The sequence below is a fragment of the Atheta coriaria genome, unplaced genomic scaffold, assembly GCF_025399875.1.
Source record: "Atheta coriaria isolate IRGN ID8LTWV9N9 unplaced genomic scaffold, Caltech_Dcor_3.1 hic_scaffold_6_pilon, whole genome shotgun sequence".
NCBI lineage: Eukaryota > Metazoa > Arthropoda > Insecta > Coleoptera > Staphylinidae > Dalotia > Dalotia coriaria.
In genome coordinates this window covers 5,699,202-5,727,018 of record NW_027045448.1, presented here as the reverse complement: position 1 = coordinate 5,727,018, position 27,817 = coordinate 5,699,202, and the positions used below count along the sequence as shown (strand labels likewise).

The 27,817-nt window shown below is 39.2% G+C and overlaps 4 protein-coding genes and 1 long non-coding RNA gene across 6 annotated transcripts in view; 3 read left to right on the top strand and 2 right to left on the bottom strand.

The window, feature by feature from the left end:
* The window catches only part of LOC135794416 (uncharacterized), a 59,337-nt gene extending 48,634 nt beyond the window's left edge, over positions 1-10,703 (bottom strand). For both annotated transcript variants that reach the window (XR_010548888.1, XR_010548889.1), the window contains exons 1-2: positions 10,624-10,703; positions 7,943-8,206 (exon numbers count right to left, since the gene is read on the bottom strand). This is a non-coding gene — a long non-coding RNA (uncharacterized lncRNA). The remainder of the gene's footprint in view (positions 1-7,942; positions 8,207-10,623) is intronic.
* LOC135794413 (uncharacterized) lies at positions 6,941-8,237 on the top strand. Its single transcript, XM_065305692.1, has 4 exons — positions 6,941-7,255; positions 7,318-7,484; positions 7,543-7,879; positions 7,956-8,237. Exons 1-4 carry the CDS (start codon positions 7,139-7,141, stop codon positions 8,115-8,117), a joined length of 783 nt encoding a protein of 260 aa, XP_065161764.1. The 5' UTR covers positions 6,941-7,138; the 3' UTR covers positions 8,118-8,237.
* LOC135794414 (GTP-binding protein Rheb homolog) lies at positions 8,312-9,464 on the top strand. The gene has a single exon (XM_065305693.1). It carries the CDS (start codon positions 8,552-8,554, stop codon positions 9,098-9,100), a length of 549 nt encoding a protein of 182 aa, XP_065161765.1. The 5' UTR covers positions 8,312-8,551; the 3' UTR covers positions 9,101-9,464.
* Positions 9,930-11,335, top strand: LOC135794415 (magnesium-dependent phosphatase 1-like). The gene is made up of 4 exons (XM_065305696.1): positions 9,930-10,139; positions 10,203-10,260; positions 10,841-11,059; positions 11,111-11,335. The coding sequence occupies exons 1-4, from the start codon at positions 10,070-10,072 to the stop codon at positions 11,277-11,279; spliced, it is 516 nt and encodes a 171-aa protein (XP_065161768.1). The 5' UTR covers positions 9,930-10,069; the 3' UTR covers positions 11,280-11,335.
* LOC135794410 (F-actin-monooxygenase Mical-like) overlaps positions 11,331-27,817 on the bottom strand; it is a 29,137-nt gene continuing 12,650 nt past the window's right edge. Inside the window, 23 exon segments of the mRNA XM_065305690.1 lie at positions 11,331-11,981; positions 12,113-12,227; positions 12,290-12,570; positions 12,709-12,859; positions 12,928-13,054; positions 13,412-13,441; positions 13,592-13,695; positions 13,698-14,117; positions 14,179-14,733; positions 14,736-15,063; positions 15,065-16,969; positions 20,048-20,166; positions 20,230-20,580; positions 20,661-20,966; positions 20,969-21,002; positions 21,066-21,527; positions 21,708-21,950; positions 22,507-22,761; positions 24,042-24,400; positions 24,466-24,814; positions 24,879-25,495; positions 25,554-25,797; positions 25,872-26,256. Coding sequence (XP_065161762.1) covers positions 11,882-11,981; positions 12,113-12,227; positions 12,290-12,570; positions 12,709-12,859; positions 12,928-13,054; positions 13,412-13,441; positions 13,592-13,695; positions 13,698-14,117; positions 14,179-14,733; positions 14,736-15,063; positions 15,065-16,969; positions 20,048-20,166; positions 20,230-20,580; positions 20,661-20,966; positions 20,969-21,002; positions 21,066-21,527; positions 21,708-21,950; positions 22,507-22,761; positions 24,042-24,400; positions 24,466-24,814; positions 24,879-25,495; positions 25,554-25,797; positions 25,872-26,249 — 7,833 coding nt within the window. The 5' untranslated portion in view covers positions 26,250-26,256 and the 3' untranslated portion in view covers positions 11,331-11,881.

Genomic DNA, 27,817 nt, shown 5'->3' with positions numbered 1-27,817 from the left:
TTTCATTCACTATTCACTCTGAGAGGAGAACCCGAGGGAATGACGCCGAGTTCTTGTGCAAGAAAAACTGGAGCGCAACAAAAATACTACGCGCGGAGGCAATCTATAAAGGAGACGAGGCGCGCAGTCACCGTCGGCGGTGATTTATAATTTTTAAGTAGTTTATATGCGTGGCTCGCGGCCGCTGTGTATCGGTGCGCGCACACACGCGCTTATAGGCGAGCGTAATTTTGAAAGAATTTAGATTGAAATCTTTATAAGAGTACGCCCACTCGTTCAAGGCTGCCTGGGACTACTAGTAGGTACTCTTCGTTAGTTAAAGCATCCTGCAGATACTGCATGTAGAATACGCAGAAGATTTGAATTGTCTTCTACAAAGTCTACAAAGTAACGCGAGGATATTTATAAGTAAAGATGGTGAGAAGCAATAATTTTTGATTTGTAACAAAAATTTAACGACAAAACTTAGAAAAGAAAATTAATTCCTGGTTGAGATTGTGTCGTTTGACAAAATCGACAATACTTTATGCTTCATTGTTATATAGATAGTGCAAAAAGTAGTGAAGCAAGTTTAGATTTAATATAATTCTAGCAAATGCCTGAAATTGCAAGGATTTCATGTAAAAATTCGATTAAACTCAGTTAAAAATTAATTTAGGACAAAAATAAAGAAATTAGCATAAAATTGCACAAAAAAACTCAATTCCTGTTCCTGTTTGCTTTATGAATGTAAAAAATAATAATTCTTAATAAATTTTATTTAGTTATCACTAAACTACACATAAATTTACTGTTTTTATTTCATTCAACGTGAATAAATCTAAAACCAAGGTTTTCCTTCAGTAAACCTATAATACCTAGTGACAATACTAATGGTAGCTGCTCCTACCGGCGCTAGCGCGAGGTGTGCACAGGATGGATACGTGGTATATTAATTTGTTCTTAGGTAGCCGTCCGCATCAGCGCCGAGAGAAGATGCAAGAAGATGCGCGCGAGGCCGCGTGTGTTCACGCTTGACGCGCAGTTGATATTAGCCGACGCGCGATGCATGAGTTATAATTACACGTCCAGGATATACTTAAAATATTTGCGCTGTAAAGGTAAATAAATGCCCACCGTTGATTGGTTTCGCCGAGTAATTACTAATGAAACCGCAGCATACGCGCTGCGCTGCCGCGCGTCCTGCGTCCTGCAAATTCTACCACTTCTGCATCGCACATTGCAGCAAATGATCGCCGAGCGCTTTATTTATATTTGCTTATTAATAATGATACTTTTGCGTCGTGATGCAATTTAATAATCGAATTGTTTATGAATATTAAAGCAGAGGGCCACTCTGTCGATGCACACGTGCAAGCGGTGCGCACGCAGCGAGGCAGTGAAAAATGTTATTTAATTTACGATTGCAAGATAAGGAAAACGTTTTTTTCTGTGCCAATTTACAGAGCCTGGCTCCCTGGTGCAGACGTGCGAGCCGTAAAACTTTAATTAATCTATTTCAATGATGATAAATTCGCTGCAAACGTGCATAAAAATAAATGAAATTTTATGATTAAATTTCGCGCGTTGTTCTAAACTTTATTCAAATCAGTGTTGACAGCGTAATATCAGCATGTTCAATCGACAATTACACGCATTACCATTACTATTGATTAGCCCTCGAGGCAAACAGCATAAAAAAAATGCGGAAAATTCAACTCGCGGCTTAATTTAATCTGAGATGATAATTATCATAACTTATCCAAACGTATTTCTAATGAGAATGTTCTCTCGATTATTTTGCAACTTCCTATGCTGCTGCAAGCCTGCAAATCGTAGACTATACGAAGGCTTAATCTATGCATCAATGCAAAACGCCTCGCAGGTAAAATCAGTCTACACGCGCGCACTTATTATGTAGTTACTTATCGGGCGTTAAATATTTATAGAAATGGCAAATAATACGGTAGATGATTACATATTGCGTCGTAGCTACCATATGAGTGTTACTTATATTACCTCTACATAGCAATTAATTGTTAATAATGTCACACTCATCAACTGCTACGCATTTACTTAAGTCAATAATTTCTGAATTATGACGTCCAGAACTCTTAAAGCGTGAAAGTAACGTCAACCAATGTTAGTTTTAGTCACCTGCGTGCTTATAAAACTGTAAAATAGCCGAAATGGTTTGGAAAATTTACGAGTCTGGAAAAAAAATCAGTGGTGATAAATGCGCATAGAAATATGCGTAAAATTTATTTTGACAAGTGCGCTCTGGTCCCCGAAACAGTAACACACAACACGCAGCCAGTTGGGCGTGCGGGCGTGGAATAAGATAAAAGGTCCCCGGGCAATATTTTTTGTCCCCAACAAACGCGCTCGAATGGCATAACCGAAGTGCGTTTACGGCTCACGACACAGCAGCGCGCGCTTAATGAATTGGTACAGTAATCTAGTCAAATAAAAGATGTCAACTCGTTAAGATGCGGAGCATGGCGCGCACAAACAACGACATCAATTCTTCTTAACTGCGTCTGTTGTCTTCCAAGCGGAACCTACACGAACCTACACGATTTCACGATTTTTGGTATTTTTAGGTTTCGAAAAGCGCTTCATACTCGTCTGTGCATACATACTTACAGAGTGAAAATACTCTTAACAGGGACATTTATTTCAAATCCGAATTTATTATGAATGCAAATTGCCGGACTGATTTATGCCTTTGGGTAATAAATCTGTTTTCGCAAAACAGGGCTGATTTTTGGGTGGTTTTGGAAATTAAATTGCGCTAATGACCGGCGTAATGGTTTTCGGAAATGCAACAAAGACGTTTTCTCAATCATACTCGGTGTATTCGAGTATTTATATGTGCTTGAAAATTTTCCTGCAATAAACGTGTTACTTTACGCCTCATAAAGCTATCGGTGCGTTTCGCGGCGACTCCGAAAGTCGATTTAAAATGAGTCCAACGACCAATAATTCTCAAACATTTCTATTAAGAGGCGGCACATCCACAGATCTACAGGTGGTCGCACGTGACTTAACGCTCTGCGAGCAGAGCGCATCTTCGTTTACATTAAGCCTGTCGCCATTAAATGTCATTTCTATTTCATTAGAATTAGCATGGCAATTTGTTAGTCCTAACTTATTATGTGCTTGCGCAAGAGACAAAACACAGCGCGTTGTTAATTTGAAATTCCCGTAGGTATAGCAAGTCATAACTGAATAAAATAAAATTAAAATGTAACGCAGGCAACAACCTCGCCGCGAAGAGATCATAATGGAGATGGACAAAAGCAATTATTTGCATGTAGCGTCTTGTAGCTTTGGTAGCGGTTCTAAGCGCGGCGTTGTCGCACGGCTCGCGGACATGACAAATGATCACAATCTTTATAGTAAATAGTTATTTTTTTCGTGTTCGGCGACGCACGCCTGTGTCTGGTTGTTTATTTGTGTGTTTCGGGAATGTACGGCGTGTCCGTTGTCGGTGTCGGACAGTTAGTTTGTTGGTAAAACATTCGGCGTAATGTTTATGGAGTGCAAGTGAGTCGTAATTCAGGACTAGTGCCAGGGTTCATAAATAATCTCCGAACGGACAGACGCGCTTTGATGTTGAGTCAAGCGCAAAGCTTATTTGGATCGCACCCCGCAAGCCGCATAATAGGAAAACTATTATCCTACTCTTTCCATTAATCACACTTACGATTCTATCAAGTTGATGGGAAATTCGATTAAATTTTCTTAACGATATTTTAATCATTCTATGGTGAAATTAAATTTAAAAAACAAATTTAACTGTAACAAAAGAAATAAAAGACAAAAAATATATCGAAATGTTTTTTAGAAGTTCTACACCCCAAGTCAAAAAAAGAACATTTTTGTGCCCCTGTCCCCTTTGATACCCTATTTTTACAATATCACCTAGTGATTGACACAAGTTCACCCCTATATTTTGTTAGCGCTGACCATATTATCAAGTTCTAATGTCAGTGCGTTTGATATTTAATGCGAAAATAATCAAAAGCGGCGAATGGCCGAGAGCAGATCCGAGCCCATTCCGATCCACCCACCTTTGGACAATTATTCTCTACCTCGTGCGGTTTGCGCCAAAGGCGAGAGACCTTTCTTCGAGGTTCCTCAAATCGCGCGCTGCGCACGTCAACCGCCTGCCTCGAAATCAGTTCAGCGCTCAATTAAAATCTAGGAATAATTTGGGTTGATTTTTTATGATTTATGATCTACCTGATTCCGGAGCGCGGCGCCGAATTCGGCTTCGAGGAGTTCACTGTTAATAAAATGTTATAGCTCGTGCCCATTTTTAGCGAAATAAAATGATAACTGTTATTAAATGTGTGCGGAGTAATTACCTGATATAATTTTACGATGGAATTCCTCGAGCACCCACTCAAAACATTCAGAAATGCTTGCAGTTATTTTGTTTTCGTGAAATCCAGAACTGGATTTACGAAACCAATTTTTATTAAAACATTTTTCGTTCATAAATCATGAAAAAATGTTTTCGGTTTAATTGCGTGGGACGGAACCCAATCGTGGCGGTGGCGGCGCTTAGTTCCTCTCACAGTCCAGACTGATCGAGCTCGCGTGTTTTTTGCCCGTCCCGGGACGTAAAGCACCCGAAGGCACGACGATTATAAATCAGAGCAATTAGAAGGCAATCGGTTTAATTACTCCCAACTACCGGTCTACCATTTTATGGTGCCTTCGATAATAACCCCATCGTTTTCGCAACGCATCGCACACATACCTACGCACGTAATACAATCGTGTACAACACAAAAGAATTTTCGTTAAAATTCTTCAAAACATGACTGGTAATAAATTAGTGTAGTGTGCGCATAATTAATTATGAAAATAACCTACGAGTAATTATCGCGTAATTGATAAAAGTAATTAACGCACTTGAAAACAATTAGGAGACAAACCGTCTTAAATAATCTAATGAGGTCAACGCGCGTCCTTTGCGCAACCATTTCTATTATCCGATTGCATGATTTATGGCTGCTCGGACACTTCTGTGAGCCGCGTGTGAGGATTTGATACACCGTGGTCCGCACAGTGGTCCGTGAAATATAATTAAATCCTGTCAAAGCGGGCAATGTTCATTAGTCTTAGTCGGCGGCTGTGCGGTTGGAGGAGAATTCGGCGGAAAGAATTTCTAGGCATGCGCGACAGCAACAAACGAAAGTTTTACGTAAAATTGAGCGTTTACGCGCGCCGGCAGATGTAATTGACAGAAGTAGGTGTTCTGTATGTATAAATTAGCGTCATGCAGCGCGATTGTCGAAGTCACCATAAAAATAACCCTCGCGACGGACGAGATTTCGTCGCACGTCGCATCGCGTTATCCCGACGACGTCCTGCCGACAATTTGTTTCAGTTAATTTCCGTGTCGACAAGAGATTAAAATTGCTCTTGTCGTACGCTAGACTCTCAGCTTCGTGGGCCAATGAGTTTTACATTTTTTTCGAGAAACTATATTTTAGAAAACGTTACAAAACAACAAACAAAAAACTGTTGCAAATTAGCACAAAGTAAAGAACACGTAATGAAAATTCGTTGTCGGTTTTGTCGACGATTGAATGCATGAAGTGGATTTTCCTTTTTTCCCAGTTTAGAAGCCGAGCCGTAAAACAAGACGCGAGCGCGGGGAATGATCAAAAGCAATAAAATTGCGGCACGGACGGTGGAGCGTTTAATTTGGCGCTGCACTTAATAATGAGAATCAACAATTAAACGAAAATTATGTACGCGCGGGGTACTTAATGGTACCGATTGAGGTGCGCATATATCTCCCACAACGGTAATTAAACGCTCTCGGAGGATATAATTACGTTTTGTAATTGCCGGTTTTGCGTCCATTCCAGTGTCTTTTGCCGTGACGGAGTCGGAGTGGCCCGAAATACCTAACCCGCCGCCGCGGAGAGATGCTGCGCCGCACACGTCAGGGATGCGAAGATGCGGTGTGTGCGTACGCGCAGAAGGACAGGAGGAGAAAAAAACGTGATGAAGTTGATGCGTAAGTGCCTACGTACGCGTCGATCCGATGGCAGTCAACATCGAAAAAAACAACAATTTCGGCCAAAAAAAAGCAAACGCACCGAAAAACCGGGGTATTTTTCGGCCCGGCTCGGAAAGGCCGAATTTATTTCATATACGACTACGATATAGTTGCCTCCAAGCGTCGCGTCTAGACATGCGTCCCGAGGAACTCTTCTAAATGCGCATAGAATTTCGCCGGTCGAGGAAAAAAATGCCTTAAAAGTGGCACCGACAATTTTCGTGCCTTTGTGAAAACGTATCATTAAAAATCGCCTCCAACTTATCCGAAGAGGTCAAACAAACCTTTGTATCAAAGACCTAGCGCCGACAAATATTCAATTCCGTCGACGTGTGTCCATGCATCAGAAACTATGCGTGAATATTTTATCATTCATTAGTTAAATACGGAAATTTACATACCGAATTGTTGATAAATGCTTAATTATAATATTTCGACAAAGTAAAAAAATCTCAAGAATTTTAACTAGTTTTCGAAAAGATTTCACGATTTATTTGAGAATGAAAAGTTTTGTTATGATGGTGTAGTCGTAAACAAGTTGGCAGCCCCGCCCGCTGCGCATCGAGCATGTGCCAAAATTATCAACCTGCTTGTGCGCTTGCGATGACAAGCCCCGTTCCCGAGTTGCGCCGACATTACCAACGCCGTGCGAAGACGCAGGAGTCAGTTTTCCACCAGGAAAACATGAATACGAGTCGGCGTGGTCAGGCAAGGCGTGACAATGGAAGCGCGCCGCGCACGTTTCACCTGCGTTGAAACACTCACACACACACAGGAATCTGACCCTAACATTGTTAGCATAGCACACAACATATAATTTTTACAATTATAAATTAAATTAAATGTTCAACCGGAGATCCTAGCCATTGCATGTGCAAAGTTATTAAAACAAATAATTACATTAATCAAACGCGCTGTGATAACACTGATCGACTCGCCGTCGAACGGTGATTAATCGAGGCGGCCAACGTCATTGGGTATTTGATTGATGTAATTACGGCCGCGGCGACACGTTTCTATTAATCAGCGTTTCAACTCACAACACACATCATAACAAATAATCGCGTGCGAGAAATGGAGACCAGCTCACCGAAGCTACACATGAAGACGAAGACGTTAGAATGTATCAAGATGTTGCAGGCGTACAAAAAAATGTCCGATCTTCCGGATAACCACAATCAATTGCTGAAGGTCTCACGCGCGATGCATCTTAGATTTATGAGTTATACGTTCATCATCTGATGCCTTTGCAGGAGAAGACTATGCTGTTGTTTATTGCCAATTTGCTGGCGACAAAAAACGAAGAGATCTTGCAATTGTGTTTGGATATCCTGGTGAATTTCGTTGATGTCAACAAGAATCATCAGGCTATACTCAATGTATTTGGACTCTATGAAGGCTTAAGTTATTTAGCTATAAAGTAAGCAATCATTTTTTCCCCGAACAATAATAAATAAATGTAATTGAGTCATTTCAAGGACCAAAAAATACTCGAAAGAAATAATTGAGAAAGTAAATTACGTTTGTGAACAGCTAAAAACAGCAATGAAACGCCCAAGAACGAACAGAGTTAATTTCAGGAAGTATAATGTTTACAATTTATATCTATCCGATTTAACTGTTGAATCGAAGTGTTCATATGAAGTTTTATTATTGGAAGTACAAGGAATCGTCTCTTTTGTAATCGATTTGGAGAGCAACTCTTGTATGATTCGCACATGTAGCCCGCATAAAATTCAAGACATAATCAAAGCCATACGCGGTTTATCCGGCGCAACACCGCTGCTCATCGTGTTCAACGACAAAGGCATCAAGGTTATATCGGTTACAAATAACAATACAACAATATGTACATATTAATAATAATGGAATTCTTACCTTTTTGATGCAGGAATACGTTGATGCGTTCGACTCCCCAGCACAGGATCTGCAATACGACGATGAAAAGAGTTTTGCTGAGGCACCAATTAGTTTCTTTCGCAGCACGTTTAGCCACACGAAGAACCGAATTAAAACGTTACTCGAGACTGTAAACGATCACTTCTACTGGTGATAACTGATAAGAACTCGCAAACCTGTTCTGTTCTGCACTTGCTTTGTAAACAACTCGAATGTTCGTTCGTTTAGTGTACCTAGCGCCCCCTGCAATAAAAATATACAACTAGATTAGAAATCTGCGTTTGAATAAAAGCAAAGCCACCTAGTGGCTATAATGACTGTCAATAAAATGTCAAAGTTAACAATCACGCTGAAGGTTATTTATTATGTAGAAATTAATTAATTCGCGATCAACCGTCTGTAAATTCCGCAGTTTATGTGTGGTATTGGTGAAGTGTTAATGAACATTATATAACTTAACATAACGGAACAAAAACGTGCAGATAACCAAGCAGATCAAAGTAGTGAGGAGGAATGTTAGTGGCTGCAGCTGACGAAATAAATAATCATCGCTACAACAATAACGACGTAATACCTTGCATATAAACAATGCCACCGAAACAGCGTAAAATCGCGGTGATGGGCTGCAAGTCCGTGGGCAAGTCATCACTGTGTATACAATTCGTCGAGGGTCAATTTGTTGACTCATATGACCCAACCATTGAGAACACCTTCACAAAGTCTACCAGAATAAATTCCCAAGAATTCGAGTTAAACGTGGTGGATACGGCCGGTCAGGACGAGTACTCTATCTTCCCCTATCAATACAGCATTGATGTCCATGGTTATGTGCTTGTGTACAGCATCACAAGTGCACAGTCCTTCAAAATAGTTAAATTGATCTATGATAAACTACTGGACATTGTGGGTAAGGGCCATGTGCCCCTTGTGTTAGTTGGCAACAAGACAGACCTTCACATGCAGAGGAGAATCACCGAAGAAGAGGGCAAGAAATTAGCAGAAAGTTGGAATTGTGTGTTCCTAGAAACCTCAGCAAAAAAGAACTCCTCAGTGTCTGATGTTTTCCACTCACTCATTCATGAGATTGAGAAGGCAAATGGCAATGTACAAGAGAAATCTAGTTGCATAGTTTCATAAGTTCGTTTTTCTTTTCTGCAACACTCACAAAGGATATTTATAAACAATCTTTTAAAACTCTGGTTTGTTCAGTGTTACTTTTTCTCTTTGCTGTCTGATTAAAAACGTGTTTTGTTTATATAACTTTAGCTTTAGCTTGTAACATAACTATAGTAAAGATAAGTTTAAGTATATCTAAGTATAGGAGAGGACCTTATAATTATAACTATTTTTAAATGTCCCATTTCATTAATGTAATGTTTCTTAATATTAAAATGTAATGTCATGGGTTTCGCGTTGTATATTTTGAATTTGAATTGTACAATACCGTGTAGTTTATTAATTATTATCATCTAGTGTTAAAATAAATCTTTTCAAACAGAAATGTTCATTTTTATCGTTACACTGGAAGTTGTAGGAGTTTACCGTTTGCGGCATATAAATAAAAGTGATGACGTAGTGTAATGCGCAATAATAGATCGTGAACACATTCCCGCATGTACGCAGCAGTCTGTGTTTTATACAGCTAGTTATAACCTTGAGACAGCTAAAAATTTATTCAAGTTCATAAAAAAGCAAAAAAGCTATCATTTCGATTGAAACAAATTAATAATTAACATTTTACGACTCATGTCACATGAACTTATTTCATTACACTGTGTAAGCTGTGTTATATTATATTTCATATTCACGTGATTTGATAACGTCTTGATAGAATACGTTTCGAAATGGTATCTATTAGTTGCTCTTATCATATGATTTATATAAATGTGTGGTGGCTGAATAGATTTGCAACGTTTTTTTTTAAACGTATTTGACAATGACAGCGCCCCTCCTCGTTACATCGTGCAAATCGAGTGATTCCGATTCCTGCGAGTAGCAGGAGTGCGCATGTCTACCCAAGGTCGCAGGATTCACTGATTCATTCACGGAAAAGTTCGCGTAACTTGGAAACAATTGCCAGGAAGTTATCGAAGTTCACGCTCCTAAATGTCTTCAGCCGGTTCCGCATCCAGGACGGTCCTTGCCCGAAAACCGGCACTAATAGTATTTGATTTAGGTACTTTTTAACGGTTTATTTTTTGGAAATATGTATTTTAATAAATATTTATTTTATTTTCAGATTATACGCTATGGCCTTTTTGGGTAGACACGCATGTTACGCCGCCGTTTCGAAAAGAGTAAGTTTTCAAATAAATTTAATTAATATTTAAGTTAGCGTGGTATTTCATCATCTGATGTGTATATATTGTGCAATTTTGTGTGATTTATGTGTTGCCATAACATTATTTTCTGATAAGTAATTGAAGAGGGGCTGATGAACAGCCGGCGTTTGAAAATCATCAATACTTTCGTTACCCACGCGCAACCTTGAGGAAGGTAATTGAAGGTTAGCGCGTGTACACAGTTTACGCGGAAAGGTAAAGTTCAAGAGGTCATTCATTCATGAAACATTCAGAGGAAATCCCCGGGAAACCGTTATTTGTCATGATATAAATTCCGCAATTACTTACACAAAATAAATAAGTAAATAATAAACTTACATGTAGGAAACGTGACATCTTTTTAACAACTAAACAACACAACAAACAAACAACTATTGTGAACTTATCTTTTTGCAACCATCTGGTTTGAATGTAACCAAGCGCACCCTGGCGGTTAAAATAATTACAAGGGGCAACTATTTTAAATTTCCGGGAAAATCAAATAAAATTTTGTTTTTATGCTTTGTTTTTAATAAAGTTAACTATTATTTTGTAGAAAGGGGCACGTTCTTGATGCACATGGCAGCAAAGTGAAACACTATCCGGACGTCCCCGAAATTTTAAAACAATTAACTGACGACGGTTGTAAAATTGGAATTGCATCCCGTACGAGTGAGATTCGCGGAGCGGAATCCTTACTGCAACTCTACGATTGGAATAAATACATTTCCTACAAGCAGATCTTTCCTGGTTGCAAAGTTACCCATTTTGTCAAGTAAATAATTTACTTTATACATATTTCGCTTTATAAATATTTAAATTTTAGTATAAAAAAGGACTCAGGTATAGACTACAGTGAGATGATTTTCTTCGATGACGAACAACGCAATATCAAAGATATTCAACGAATCGGTGTTACCTCAATCCTAGTCAAATCCGGCGTCTCCAAAACGACCATCGAAGAAGGCCTACGTGAGTTCGCCAATAAATCCTAAGTACCACAGCTTTAAACACACGGCATGTAATGAAATAAAAGGACCAACCACTTATAGTCTCACTTTTTATCATTCACAAAAAAAAAAACACTAATATCTGCATTCACAAAATAACTCTGTACATAATTACAAATACTCCGTTATCCAAAAATACACATCAGACCTTATTACAGCTTGTAATTCAGTTTTCTCTTCTTTCGACCGCTCGTTTTGTTCCGTTTGTTACAAACACAATCAATTAGTAAAAATAGCATATCGCGCGCTTGAACATGTATATCAATTAAGGACTAGTTTACACAAAAGTGAATCATTGATTAAATTAAGCAAAATAGAATAGTTGGGACGTGCACAAAATCACTGGAGTAAACTCAGCACTCGTTGACGTGTTACAAAGCCAGGACGCAAACAAACTTCTGAATGCTAGTCACTTGTTTAAAACAAACAAGCTCAGGTGGCTCATTCAACTCGCTGTGTCCGTTCAAAACCGACAAAACCTATTGTTATGAGTACCCTGCTTGTAGTAATACCAACCATGGCGTCCTATACATCGAATTTCTTTTATAAAGTACTGGTAGAGTAAGTGTGTATAGCGGTATCAATTCCTACTTCGTAGCTGCTGCCGTCGCAGAGGACATCACTGTAGCAACGTTAATTCCCTTAGCAAGCATTTGATCTTCAAGTGTTCTGTCTTCTTCTTTATACCTAAACAAACCAACAACAAAATACACACTTCAGGAAAATCAGATTCTAAAGTATACAACGTATATCAATGTTAACATGTAGTTTTAAGTGTTGTGAAGTGAATATTAATAAATATTAATGCAAAAATCAACCTTAATCGTTCTTCTTCAAGTAAAACAATGAGTGAGTCTCTTTTGGCGACAATGTCCAACATTTCCTGTATAATACTGCTCTCAGTCTCAATATCTTTTTCAGATTTTTTAAGCTCTGCAAACAAACATTTAATACAATTATTAACCTTTAGCTATAATCAATTTAATATAAATTACCGTTGCTTAGACGTTCTTTAAGATCATGTTGGAGCCTGGCATGCCTATCTTCAAGTTCCAATTCCTGTGCGCGCACCATCAATTCCCGTTCGTACCTTCTCAATTCCGTAATGTCCTTCATTAAATCAAACCATTCCTTAAGTAGGACAGTCTCATCCTGATTCGCCGATTCGCACTCGCCACGCAACGTTTTCTCAATCGTCACACCTCGCAATTCTAATTCTCGCGTCTTCACATCTGTTTCTTCAAGTTTGCGTTGAATTTCTTGAGCCATTCGGTGTCTACATAGTTAGTTATTATGTATTAGTATAATGACAAGTTGTTAACACATTTAACATTAATTAATAGTGCGTGGTTTAATTGAATTTTGGAGTGAGAGTGAATTGATGAGAAGTAAACACTTCGTGAATGTTTAGTACCTTTTTGATTGTGATTGGCGTGCTTTGCGTGCGCTTCTACTGCTATTTCTTCGGCTAGAAATCGAACCTTCTTGTATTCCGGATTGATCCAATGTATCACATGAGCTTCGATCGTTGCGCTTCCATTCACCTTCACCATCTGAACTATCATCTTTTAAAAATAAAACAAAAAGCGAATGAAGTTATTTTTTACTAATGTACAGTTAAAAAGGTGCATACCAATAGATTTGGCTCCGGTGTAATTCAAAGGTAAAGGTGGAATCGGCGGTGGTGAAACATTTCCAGGTGTAAATCGCCGCGTTTCTGTGTAGCTCATTCGACGCACGGGTTCTTCCTTTAAAATCTCCTGTTAAAATATTGCATTATCAATATGTGAACGCTGTAGTAGTTATTTACTAAGAAAAGACAAGTATCAATACGACTCGAAGATTTTCAACGCTTTTAAGAGTTAAATATCTATGTTCATCAACATTTGATACCTCTTATTAATTCTACCAAATCACTCAACATATCATGCATATCGAAGCTACTCAAAACAACAAATATTAGTTCTTCAGCGAAAATTAATACAAAAACAACAACAACGCTAAATAAAATAGGTAAAACTCGTAAATCCTGATGATTCGCAAGCTGTTTAAATCTCATCTACAATGGAATAAAAAACATGCACAAAATATAAAATTTCACAATTAAAAACTCTTACACTATCTTTTTGGTGTAGGTCAATGCATGACTGTAAAATCGAACACGTAGATTAATTAATTAATGTCCTTGTAAACACTGATGAAGAGCAACTCATATGAACTGAGATGAACAATGCGCCACATTGAAATTGAAGTTATATAAAATTGATATACAAATAACACAGTAAAGGACAACAAACCTTCGATTTATCCTTTGTCTTCGGCGAGATCCTTGAGAGAAATCCTTTATTGTTACTATTATTGTGGCTCGATGTAACGTTGAAATCTTTCTTTTTAGCGAAAAATCTGTAAATAATTTAGTGATGCTCTTTCTACGTTCTCTGTCCTTGGATTTCTTTTCTTTCTTTTTGTTCACTTCGACCGAATCAAGCAGTAGGTTCGGATCTGATTTAAAGCATTTTCCTTCCGAGCCTTCACTAGATCTGAGTGAAAGTTTAATTTGGCCCTCTCCAAAAGATTTAGTGCGTTCGCGAGTTGGTTGACTGCTCACTTTTAGGTTTAAATGATCGTCACCGCTCTTAGAACGCCGAAAAGAAGCAATTTTCTTTTTATTCAGAGTGTCGTTCTTGTAGAATAAAGACGTGGGTCGTTCACTATTTACAGCAAGCGGATGAATGTTGCCTTGTAGATGAATATCGTCGTTCTCTTTACCACGCCGCGCTAAACGCATACGAAGTTGCGCTAATTTTTCCTCTGGACTCAATCCTATGTTCAAAACGTAAATAAATTAATAACAACAATGTTTTAGTTTAAAAATAATACACACCTAAGTCTTCATCACTTAATAATCTTGCACGTGCTCGCGCATCTTCTTTCAATTTCTCAACCGTTCGATTTCCTTCATTTTTGGTCCGTGGCGGAGCCTTTGGCGTTACAAAATCACCATCAATTGCCTTTTGAATATCAGGCAAACTAAAAGCTTCCGAATTCGGCAATGACTTTTCCGTCAATTTAAGATTATCACTTCTTCCAGCCACAAATGCAGAAAGTGGGCGGCTATTGTTCGATGAAAGTGGAGTATATTTCGTTCGTGGTGTCACTCTTTCCGAATGAAAATCGGCCAAAGTCTCGGACTTCTGAATCGGAGTTTTATTAATCGTAGAGAGTAAAACATCGGGCGTGGGATGACGCATGTGTGATGCAATATCAGTTGTTGGTGATTTCGTCAACTCATAAGGACGACTAGGTGACAAATTTGGACTGAAATTGCGATTCCTTCTCTTTCTTTCCAACGACTTATTCTCTGCGCGCATTTTGTTCATTACCATCTCTTGCACTAATTTCTTATTCAAATCCTGCTCCATTTCAATTTGTTCCTGCGGCTGCGAATCGGGCTTGAAATCTCCTTCTCCTCTTGAATCAAGTCAGGTTTTGGTGGACTACCCGACTTACTTTGCCTTCTAGCTTTACGTATATCAATAGAATCTTTGGCATTACCGAAATCGACTTTGGATTGCAACCTTTGGCAGTGTTGAACAAAGTCAATATTATTGCGCATATTCTCTGCCTCAATATGTGCAGCCTTGCGTTGTTCGCTGATCATCTTCATTTCACTCTTAACTTGTGCTAACTTATCTTCTAAGCGTTTCTTATCCAGTGTGTTGTTGTTTTCTGCAAGGACCGGTGCTGGTGGTGCAGGCGGTTGTTCCCCTGGGAGCTATCTCCGTCACATTCTTCACTGTGGAATCGCTGCAGGTGTTGTCATCAGTTGTGCTCTTTTCTATAATTATCAGACTATCCTCCTCGTTGTCAAACATGTTTTGTTTCTCTTTCAAAACTTGAAGATCTGTAGGTTTTAAGTCAATAACTTCGCCACCGTAAGAATCCTGATTGCCGTCAGCTATGATGCAATAACCAGTGTTTTTGTCGACTGTCGACAAGGCATCAAAATCTTCATCTAATGTTGCTTTGATCATTGGACTTTTAGCTTCCACAATATTAATAACTGGCGAAAGAGAATCTTCTGCAATATCATCTTCATCGTGGAATTGCACGTAGCCATTATTTTTAGTTGGAGAGACATCTTCATCTTCACTGCTTTCGCTGCCAGTGTCCATAAATTCGATATTGTCAAGGGTTGGACATAAAATGTTACTAATGCACTCAAACTTCTCTTCTTCTGGTTCCTTGCGCACAGCCTTTAAAACATGCAGATTTTCAGCTTCCACAATGGTAGCTTTCTTTGCAAATATAGGTTTATCTTTGGGTTTCTCCTGGTCTTTGACTTCGTAGTCAGATTCGGCAAAATCATCCGATACCATACCATCGTGAGCCCAGTCTGAAAGTTCCGTCTCAGTCAACGCAGCTGTAACCTGATAAACACCCGATTCATGGGAAGGAGTACTCCGCCCACTGATTATCCGCTCGGTGTTCTCTTCCGGTTTAGGTGGTTGATGTGATACCACAATATTCGGTTTAGGTTTGTGCAGAACACTATGAACTTGTGCCAACAAAAGGTCGTCATCCATTTTGGGTAAAGTTTTCGGCTGGTTCAATGCCTTCTTTTCGCTGGATATCGACTTCGGCGGATCGTGAATTGAACTCGGTTGACTCTCAATCTTAGAATACGAAATGTAATTCAGACTATCCATAGGAATATTGTCATTATTATTATCTTTAATATTCGTACTAGACTCAGAGTCGGGATTAATATTAAACGCTTTCACGCTGGGAGACTTTTGAATTTGATTTTCGTCCGAATCCGTGGAACTGGTAGTGTCACTGGTACCTTCACTGGACAATTGCTTTTCTTTTGATTGCTGGCTCCAATCGATTTGAGGCACAATAATTGATGTTTCATGAACAGGGCTTCTCGGACGGCCTTCGGACTCGTTCGGGACAACGGCTACCTCGGGCTGCTCTTCGATTATTTCATCCTTCGTTGTTTTCGTTGTGGGAGTGGTAGTGACGGCTTTCTCAGGTAATTTGAAAATAGGACGTGACATAGCCAATGGGGAAATCGGCGAGGTTCGATGTTCATCTAACTTGTTACAGAATGTTTGCATACTGGCGCTGGGCTCGGCACTTGGCTTCAACAACTTCTGGCAGTCGGAGATGTTCGAATGAAATGATTTGAACTTGGAGTCAAGCGTGGAGGCACTGCCGGATTTCTGTATGGCAGTTGAGGGATTATTCTCACCCAAGAGGTACTTCTTCTTCAGCTCTAGCGATACTTTAGTAGCAATACCCCCCGTGCTTTGTGTGCGATTCAATGCATAGCCCTCCGTCCGAAGCAAAAGAGGTGCGACAGGCTTTCGAATAGGTGTTTGAACAAGAGGAGTAAATTTCAGCTCGATATCCCTGCCCGTTTTAGGAGAAGTTGTACTTGCAGTCTTTACGACGGGTTTTTGAATCTCAGCGCTCTTCACTTGAACCTTCTGTGGTGGCGACAGTTTGCTGCTCCCACGCGTCTTCGCCACAAACATGTCGTTAAAGACAATCGATGGTATTTCGCACGTCGGCGTTGGATCATCTTGAGCAAATTCAGAATCTGTTGAGATTTCCGTTGCAGAGTTTTGTACCTCGCTAGATGACGAGGTTTCATCGTCCGACGCAATCTAAACATAAACAAAACAATTAAAAAATCTTCAAAAAACTCTTTTAAAGAACATCAAATCAACAATAAAAAGACATGCGTTGAGCCGGTTTCAGGAGCTTAATTATTAGATGGGTAGATTTTAATCACACAACACTCACGTCAGCAATGGATAAGACGCTGTTAATTCGCTTTGATTAAGTCAATGCCGCCATTATCACAACAAACCATCAAATTAAATTCGCCACGCAAAATAATTACCTTCGATTACCATTGCTAAGACGTGACTGTTGACACACTGGCAATCGTGGGGAGCTTGTGTTTGTTACTAAATCAATTTCAATATTTTATGAATGCAGCAAATTGCGCTCGCTATTCTTTAGGCGCTTTGTAATTTTTAACATTTAAATTTAGCAAATCAATAACAACGCGATAAATTTTAAGAAACTTAACAAAACATCACCAAATATTATTACATTACATTAAACATTATTACCACAATTAAAATTCCGATTTTAAAGTCAGCGAATATTTCGAGTCTCGCAAATTAATTGTTTGAGTTATTCAATTATATCAAAATGACTAGAAAATTAGAAAAATATTAATTAGAGTTCACGATTCGTTAATGATTCGGTATTAAAATTATTATTTAGAGATTAAGATTCTTGATGATTATTGTATGCAGCAATCCTTATCCTTTTTATCGTGTTTATCATGCTTATCGTGTTTAGTATCCTTCTTGCGATCCTTGTTGTCTAACGTTGAGCTTTTACTGTGCTCACCGGATTTGTCAGATTCACCTTTTGATTTTGTTCGTGGAGGCAGCACAGGGAAATCAGCAATCTTATGATCTTGTGGAGGATGTTTTCGCATTGCAGGTGGAGAAGCAGTTAAACATTTCTTCCTGGTGGGAACCACAGGAATCTCACAAACTTTCCGTTTGGCAATTGGTGAGTTATCAGCCGAGCGAATCATTAACGCAGGATTTGGTTTAGGTAGAGCTAAACTGCGCTGTTCTTGTTTTTGCTCAAATGATTTCTGCCTTTGAGGTCGTGGAGGTGGTTCAACTTCACTGCCTGAATGTTTTCGAATTCTTCTTGGTACAGGCGGCGAATAGGTAAATATTTTACTGGAGGTTTCTTTCGATTTTTCTACTGGTTCTTCTTTGACAGGTTCATTTGGGGTTCAATAGGTAACTCCTTTTGTTTTTGTTGACTTTTGCATAAAGATCGTCCAAATTCGGTGGTTTTTGTTCTGGGACAATTTCGTTTGAAGGTCCTGATGGTGTTATTATTCCCATTAAACGTTTTTCAGGTGATTTTTGTTTACTTCCCAGTTTACTTTGTAAATCACTGATGCGTTGTACTATGTTCTCAAATTCTTTCTTGTTTTCATCTGCTGATTTCAATTCTTTCTCTATTCCCTTTGATAAACTATCAAAACCTTCTAGCATGTCACTTATTTCTGCTTCAACGGAAGCACTACGCTCACGTTTCTTATCTTCATCAATTTTTTCTTGTTCAGGCTCAGAACTAACAATATTAGGCAAATCATTAACCAATTCGTCTTCTTTTGATTTCTCCTTGTTTAAATCGTTCATAACATTTAAAACTAAATTAGCAGAAACCACTGTCCCCTCATCTTCACCAAGCTGATAATAATTAGGATTAATCTTGGTCTGAACCGTACAATTACTCTTATAAAAATTAGCATTAGAACTGGATTCGCCATCAATATCTTTCAATTCCAATTCTTTTGCCTTTTTAAAATTAAAACTTCCACAGGAACTTCTCTTACCAAAAGACCTTCTCGATACTAAAGGTTCTTTTTTAGGTTCTGGACTATCAAAACTTTCAAACTTTCTCAAAACTTTCTTAACATCAACTTTACCCATGGCGTCCAAATCAACAGATTTCCTGTGTTGATTACACAACACATCAGTTTTAGACCTAGTCAAAGCAAAATTCTCTTCCATTACTTGTGGTACCTGTTTACCAGACAAGTGCATCTCGAAATATTTAATATTATCTTTAGGCAACTTACTAATTATAGAATCAGCGCGTTGAGGGGTCTTCAAAACACGTTCTAAATTCTTATACTTCACATCTGTCAATGATCTCGATAATTTGGTACTATGAGTACTGTGATCTAAGTTATTCATCCATTCAAGTAAATCCTCAATTTTCTCATCAGGATTTAACTCTATTGCACTCTCAGAATCGTCTAAACTATTCTCAGTTTCCAATGCTTTGAGAAGATCTTCAATACTACTCGAAACACTTTCTTTATCCAATTCTGGTTCTGATTCCGGTTCAGGTTCTGGTAGAGCAAACTTATTAGGATCAATGGGTTTCATAAGTTCCTCTTCATTTTGAAGTAAATCCTCAATATAATTATCTAGATCATCATCGCTATGTGGATCAAAATTAAACGCAGAATTTTCCTTCTCTTTAGATTCCTTGTTCTCACACGGCGGAGTTTTTTCCTTCTCAATTGGTTTAACAACTTCTTTAGGTGGCAATGGCGGTGCTTCCTCCACTTTAGGTTTAACAACCGTTTTTATTGTTTTAGGTTTAACATCTCCGAAGTACTTCTTCGCACTATCAATGTTAGTCTTAACCGCAACTTTTGGTTTACCCACTTCTTTCGGCAGATGAATCTTACTCGGCGTACGTTTTATAATCAACAACGGTTCGGAGTCATTCGTTTTAAACGCGGGTATGAATTCTTTGCCAAAACTTTTACGATTTTCCGCTTTCGGCGGCAAGGTAAAGTTACGTTTGACTATTGCGCCGACAGTTGCACTCTTACTTATCGTGTTTTTATTATTATTACTATCATTAAACCGTTTTAAACAATGCGTTTCTAAATTTTTGCTTTCCGTCTCAAACTCACGCACGCAATCCTCGAAATCCGATTCCGCGCTATCAAAATCATTCGAATTAAGAGAAACGTCGTCCGACGACTTACTGTTTTTACGAGGTGCAGGTACATCTAAACCGGGGAGTATTTCAACTTTTGGAAGACCAAGATCGGGAAGGGGATCTAAGGGTGCGGGTTGTTCGGGAGTTTCAGTATGAGAATTTGTTGATGTTTTCACCTCAGTGTCCGTCCCAGTATCAGTGTGTACAATGGGTGGTTTCACTTGAACTTCCATTTTTCGCCGCTCACGCGCCTGAATTTCTTCTTCGCCTTCAGTTGCAGTATCGGAATCATCATCTAACATCAAAAAATGGCAAAACTTTCAAGTACAATCTTTGGTTTTATTTTTTTTAAACTTACCTCCGCTACTATTCTCATAGTAGCTCGATCTATCTGAACTGCTGTAACTATCAGAATCTGATTCGTTGCGATGCCTGTGTGAAAATCGCTTCTTGCACAAAGTATTCAACAATTTCAAAGTGCCTTCTTTGGTGGGTGGCTCTTCTAAAGCTTCCTCAAAAGCGTCGTCGTCATCATCATCCGATTCGCTGAAACTCGAATCATCATCATCGCTACTTCCCAACTCTGCTGTCGACGCTCCGAAGTTTCTATCCGTCCATTCGTCCTCATCCATTTGACTGAGCGGCTCCTCATGATCAGAGGATGCTTGACCGGCAGACAAATCAAATTCAATTCTTTCAGGAGTTTGACCTGAAACACCGTCATCTACTTTGACATTAACTATCAAACATATTTAGCAACAAAATTAGTACTATAACGTTTTTACTAACCTCTGTCCAATAAATCAACACCAGCTACACCCGTCAAGAATTTCTTTTCGGGGCTTCTTTCAGTCTGTTTCTGCGACGATTTCCGGACGATCTTCGTTTGTTTAATCTCACCGGGCTGGCCATAGTGTTGCGCACAATAAAACCGATATCCGTATTTGCCATCGCGATCAAACATATAAGAACCCAATCGGAGGGCGGTATGACAATATTGACACCGGAAGCATCCCCGGTGGAAAAATCTACCCTCAGCCGATAAACGTTCCATTAAATACACGCGTTTGTTACAGAAGTGACAAGTTTCAGATTTCCTTGGTTTGGTAGTACCACCGCCGGTTTTGAAGCCTAAATAAACAATCATTTAATTAAACTTTTAAGCACTAATGGAAGTTTTTGATGGTAACTTACGCTCTTTTGAACGGGTTTGACTTCATCTGTCTTTGGTTTCAGTTTTTCTGTAATCTGCGCGACTTTCTTGCGATTTAAATCTCTTACAGTGCCCTCCTTCAAGCGCTGATCCAATTGTTTAATGTTCTTATCTATCTCGGCATACTTATCGCCGGCGCTATCCTGCCGCTCCAAGTGCTGCTTCTCCATCTTCAATTGCCTCGCTTGAAACTGTTCCTTGCTCCACTTGGGCACTTTTTCTCTATCCTTGTTGACGTTCTTGCCCATCTTATTCTCAATTATCTTCTTTTCAATCTCTTTGATATTCCAATCAGTATTTTCAATCTTCCCGATAGCGCGCAGTAATTCTTTGGGCTTCTTCTCGGTCACAAAGCTGTCGTGGACTTTGTCTTCCATACCCTTGATGCGCGCCTTGAAATCTTCGTCCTTTTCGCCTCGCAGTTGCACTGGCACTCGATTCTCCTAAAACATTTCAATCTCGAGTTGTACTAATCAATAGTGGACAAATGAAAACATTAGTTATTTCAGTTGATTAGTTCAGCACAGAAAAAAATAAACCCAACAAGTTAAACCCGCAGTATTATTGTTAGGCGTATTGTTTACGGTTGACATCTATCACACCACAGCAACCACATCGCTTACTGGTATGTACGTAAACTTTTTCTCCAAATCTTTGACGCGATCCTCAAAGTTGGGCGCTGTTTGGCGATACAAGAAAATCGAATAGTCTTCGAACGGCTCCGAATTCTCGCTTATTGAATTCGCTGCCAACATTTGCATGCTCTTAATGAACTGCTCAGTTTGCATCTTTCGCTGCTGGCGGCGCTTGCTATGACGCTCGTTGCGATTTGAAGCGATTTCTTCCAATCTCTTCATTCGTTCTTCCTTTTGTAATAAAACAACCACCATGAAATGAAACCACATGCAAATGCAACATTCATTCATTGAACACAACAAAGTACAATGTAATAGTGCTCTTCTTTTACGTAGCTTGTATATTTCGATCAAATAAAATTAATGATTATAAATAATGTAAAAATGGTAGATCATATGACTTCGCGTTGATTAATAAGTCCAGCACAAAAAGCGTTATCCCCACGAGGCTTGTCTGGCAAATCACGGTAAAAAGTTCAGAAAAAAACTAAAACCAATGAGAAACGAATGGATTAGGATGAATGTAATAGTGGGGTGTTAAAAGAAATAGAAGAATAAGATACATAATCAATGTTTACTTGTGTTAAAGAAAAGCGAAAAATAATATATAGAATAAAGATATATAATAAAATAAAGAGTGTTAATTAATGGTTAGTACAGGAATAAAAAAATGTGTTTGCTACTGATATGTACTAAATTGTTGAAATATCTAAATCGCTTCTTAATTATACCACCCCCTGACGTATTGAGCAAATTTATAGAAAAAAACAACAACGAATAAACTCACCACGCCACCAACAAGCATCTTCTCGGTCTTCTCCACTGCCGACCTCCTTTTTCGTGGTTTCCGGTCATGGTTTGGTGCTGCGTTCGGTGATGTTTCCGGTAGATCAACATGGCGTCTGTGTCTTGTGGCAGGACGATGATGAGAGGTCGGAGTAGGAGCTGACGAGATGGCAGCATACGTTGCAATTGCTGGTTTAATAGCCGGGTGGTTTTTGGTAAATGCAGCATCTTGATGTCGCCTCGATTCGGGTAATTCCTGCACAAAACAAAAAACATCAAAACAATCAGTTAGATCTGCATGAGGAAATTGAAAGTCTAAAATGTTCAATGAAAGAACTGTGACTAAAAATGTAGATAATCAAAATTAGGATGGGCATAAGACATACGCTTTCTCGTTTTTCAACTACAACCGAAACCACTCCTTTTGAATCCCGCTGCCCACTACTCTTTTCGACGCTTTTTTCCGCTGATTCAGTTTGTTGCCATTTCATTTCAAGACTATTATCTTTGATTTCATCGAAGATCTTCGCGAGATTCTTCAATGTTTCAACATCATCAGACTCTTGCAAAATATTCCGCACAACTGTAGGTTTCATCGGCATCGGTTTTTGCCGTGTCACGGATGTAATGTCGGTGAGACCGTCCATATTCTGCACGCTTGTCGTTTTTGGCGTTTCGGTTCCGGTCAACGCATTATTGAAATTACTCGCGCTAATCCAATTGACGACGCGATCAAAATTGTATTCTAGAGGCGGCGGTGCATCTCTGACTCGATCAGCCTGATTCATTTTCACAGACAAGAATTTATTCATTGATAGAAAAGCATTATGCTTATAAACATTTACGCTTTTGAAAACGTCCAACTGACGGTTGCTAATTAAATTGCTGCGTATTTTTTGTACATAATCGGGTAACATGATATTTAAACGGTTCGGTTTAGAATCGAAGTTAATCGAATGCACGGTCTGACGATCTTTGATGATAATCTTAATGTTTTCCGTAACACACGTCTGTATATTCGCGTTTACTTTAACCGGCGTAAGTTTCGTGTCAGTTTGAACGAATTTGGTCAAACATTCAACAAAACTCACATGCAACGCATCCGTGGATGCATCGCTTTTTGAAACATCAGTATATTTGTGTTCCTTTGATTTATCTCTAGCTTTGTCCATTTTAGCCTGCAGTATTTTGCTATCAGCTAATAATGCCAATTTAGCAGCAGTGCGGTCTGCTTTTTTACATTCAATCGCATCATCTGCCTTTGAATCAGTAGTTAAAACGTCTTTACAACCAGCAATTTAGATTTGTTAGGCCCGTCAAGAGCTGACAAACTAATATGATTCGGGATATCAAAAACTTCAACATGATGTGAATTTATTCGGTCCACAAGAGAAAACTTAGATTTTTCGGTATTTTTATGAAAAATCAAGGAGGGTACTGCGGTCGAGGACACCAAACATTTTCGAGTAGTACTTAATGCTCTCTAATGATGAAAAGTATTAGGAGATGACCGTCTATGATTAAAGTTCAACTTACCAGTTTCGGGTGTTTAATATGTGGAATTTCGCCGCGGAAAGTGTCATAAATCTGCGTCAAGTAGGCAACCATCATCCGGAAATCCGGCACGTCCCCGTCTACCATTTCCTCGCCAGTCATAACAGCTGTGATACCCAGCTCCTTCTCAAGCAAATCAAACGCGACCTGATTATTCCCAACTGCGTCTTCAATTGTCACACTGTTATAGTCGAGCAAATCTGGCCGGTAATGACTGATAATCGCGGAGAGGACCCGGCCATCTTTAAATGACGTTGTTATATTAGCAACGTCCAAATCTTCATGCTCCTTTACTTGATCTCGTATCCAACAGAGAAGTGTATCTGGATCTACATGCGAATCTATTGTAAAAGAAGCAAAATTTATAAATTAAAACAAATAAAATAATTTAATCTTTCAGACTAACCTCTTCTGCGTCGTTTATTTGGATTATCTATAACATTGCTCGGCACCGGCGTCCGACTCAGTTCGATAGACTTGACATCGTCGGTGTCAAACAACGACAAAACTTGCTGTGGTAATAATAAATTTCTATTTAAATTAGGATAACGCGTCGAAGGATCCAACGTGTAGCTCTTATAGTCTCGATTTAAGTTCTCCGGCGTTGTTTGCGGAAGTAGTCTGTAAATAGACTCGCGCTCCGCCAAAACTTCCAGCGGCGTTGCCGAGTGCGAGCCATAGCTACGGATCGCCCAGCCGGCGTCCAAGGAAGACAGGAAACCGCGCGCACAGCCCGATCCAGTCGGCCAAAACGGCTGCAACAAATATTTCGAGTTAATTACATGCATTCGAGTAGTAAGTGTACGTTTTCGCACACACCTCCAATAAACTATCACCGACGAGAATCGATAGCAACCTATAACCATGCCGTTCGATAATCCGTGACGCGTTTTCCGCCTGGTACATCGAGGTAAAGTCGAACATGGCCACGTCTGGCTGGCCATAGTGATTGACGGCAAACTCCAGATCCAGCATCATGTAGTTCGTGCTGAATTCGGCCGCCTCACGCGCATAACTCATAAGCGCATTACGATCAACATTTTCGTGCGCAAGCAACCTCGCCGTGTCTTGCAGATCCTGCTTGATCACACCTTTATCAATCAAGCTCTGCTTCTTCGCCGTCATCACAAAATAATGTGTATCGTCCTTGTAGTAAACGATATTCTCTAAATCAATTCCGGTCTCGGCGAACAAATCCTTGAAAAACTTTTGATTAAAAATAAACGCGACGCCGCTGATTTCCTCGACGCGTGCTTCTGCCTCAGTGCGCTTGTTGATAAAGTTTGCAGTGATTGCAATCGCGAGTTTTCCGCGGAACTCTTTGCGTTTAAAGCCTTGTAAAGTGTTACGCTTGCCATCGGCGCCGATCACAACGTCAAACTCGAATTGATTGACGGGGTGTTCAGTTGGTTTGAACTCTGCCTTCCAACCTGTTTCTGTAATAATCAATTAAAAATTAATATAAAAAAATTACAAACATTAAAAGTGCATTACTTTCTTCCGGGTTTGGTTCAATCAATTGCTCGAAACTAACTTCTGTATGAATTTCCACACCAAGAAGTAAAGCAACCTTTAAGAGAATACACTGTAGCTGACGGATGCTGATGTGGTCAATTGCACCGGCACAGAATTTCCCAAAAAACTTTTTCGCCCCGAGCAGACGCAAATCATCAATGACAAACGGCCACAGGTGAAGTACATTATTCCTTGATATTCTATCACGTTTTTCTACTACAACCTGGTTAAAAATTAAAAACAAAAGAAAAACATTTCAATACAATTTTAATTGAAGCACAATTATTTTGTACTTACAACTTTGGCTCCAAGTAATTGCGCCTCAATGGCGGAACGCAATCCGCAAGGTCCCGCACCTATAATTAACACCCGCGTATTGGGACATAGCTTTCCCTTGCCATAGCATTTATTATTAGCCCTAGCATCAAACTTCTTCCATAACGCTTTGGCACGCCACGAAGTCAAATGCTCCTTCAGTTTAGGGTAGAATAAAGGCAGCGCATTCGGCTTCAGATGCAGCAGCTCACAAATACTTCGATAGGTTCCAAGGATGGTCTTGAGCGTGTTGGCGTTGAGGAAGGACTCAAAAAAGTCGGTCGCCCGTGCGGCGTCCATCGCGCTGACAGGTCGGCCTCTCGGCGGCTCGACAGGCGTCTGCAAGTTATAGCGATTCATTTTGGAACTGCAAAAACAACGACAACAATTAAGAAAACGTTATAAAGCGCTTTCACATCCTTTAATGCACACGTTTGCAAGTTGTGTGAAAGTTTTATCATCACATCTTATTTCTATGATTAGCTTGTATTTGATAAACATAAAGAAGAAGTGTATACATTGTCATAAATAAACTGTCTGTGACCACCATCAATGCAGCAGTTTTCGAAACAAAACTCAATTCGGGCTTTTCACCTGTTCGATTGAACACAAATCGTGATCACCGTGATCACGCGACATGCATACGAGACGAAACGTCGGTCAAGGTAATGCGGCCAAGGCGCGCCTGCGGATGAATCGCCAATTGACTGCGCCGCAAACGCCGTAAACCATAACAACAACACCGCTGTGCTACTGGCAGCGCCTGTTTGCGCAGAAGAAAGGTGGATGTGATATAATTACCGACCAACAAACACACTACATGACTATATACACGCACAACGCCAGTCAAGAGTCAGTCAGTCAGACAGATTCGAGAAAGAGAAATTAATGAAATGAAATGAAACTCAACTTCAACTTCATCCAAACCGACCATGAATTTTGTCAAGCCTCAACTTTCTTTAGCAATATAACTCGAAACGCGCTCTAATCAAACCTAATTATTATTAATATCAAATAATTAGCCAATTAGAAACACTACTGGATATGCTATTAGCATTTGAATAAAAAAAATATCTGCATCTTGTACTAATTATTTCGAAATCAAATTTTTAATGAACGATTTGCATTAAACGCCCATTGTTATTAAGCAATAATTAGTTTAATCGCGCTGGAATTATTTTAATCCTTGCATTTTGTAGATTTTTCGCAATTGATAAAAATCGATGTGGTAAACACATGCAATGCAATCGCAAATTAGAATAAAGAAAAAAAGTGCGCATAAATAGTTCCTCTATGAATGTAAACAATCGTTACGCTCTGATAACACCTGTGCAATTACTGCACAAAGCCAAGAGATTTCAAATCGAATATACGAAATAACCAATCATTTTCAATTTCGATCAGAGCGCAGCAGGTCATCTTTGAAAAGCAATTGTATTATTCGAAGCAATGGCGGTAATAAACCATGAGGTTTGACATTGTAATTTGTGTTCAATGGGGATGACGCTTGTAACTAATTCTACTTCGACTTCGAAACGGTGTCGTACATTCAAAATAACAAGCCTACAAGCGGAGAGCCGTTAGATGATTGTTAAAATCGTAAATTTCAACGTTCACGTACGCGCAATCGTGAATAAAAATTAGGTAAATCTAATTGCGCAAATTGACGGGTTCAAGCAAATCGTAAAGTTTATAGACTATGTGATTTATATTCTCACATAAATTTAATCTCTATTAGCCTTAAGTAGAAAATAAAAAAGACGAAATGTTTGAGATAAATATACACACATATTTGCCATAAACTCAAGGACACGATGATTCAAACCCAATATTTCTATTTGGTCTTATTAGTCAGAGATTAACAAGCAGAAGCTAAAACTTACATGACAAAAAGATAAAAGAATTGGTTCAAGTCCAAGTGAGTCAAA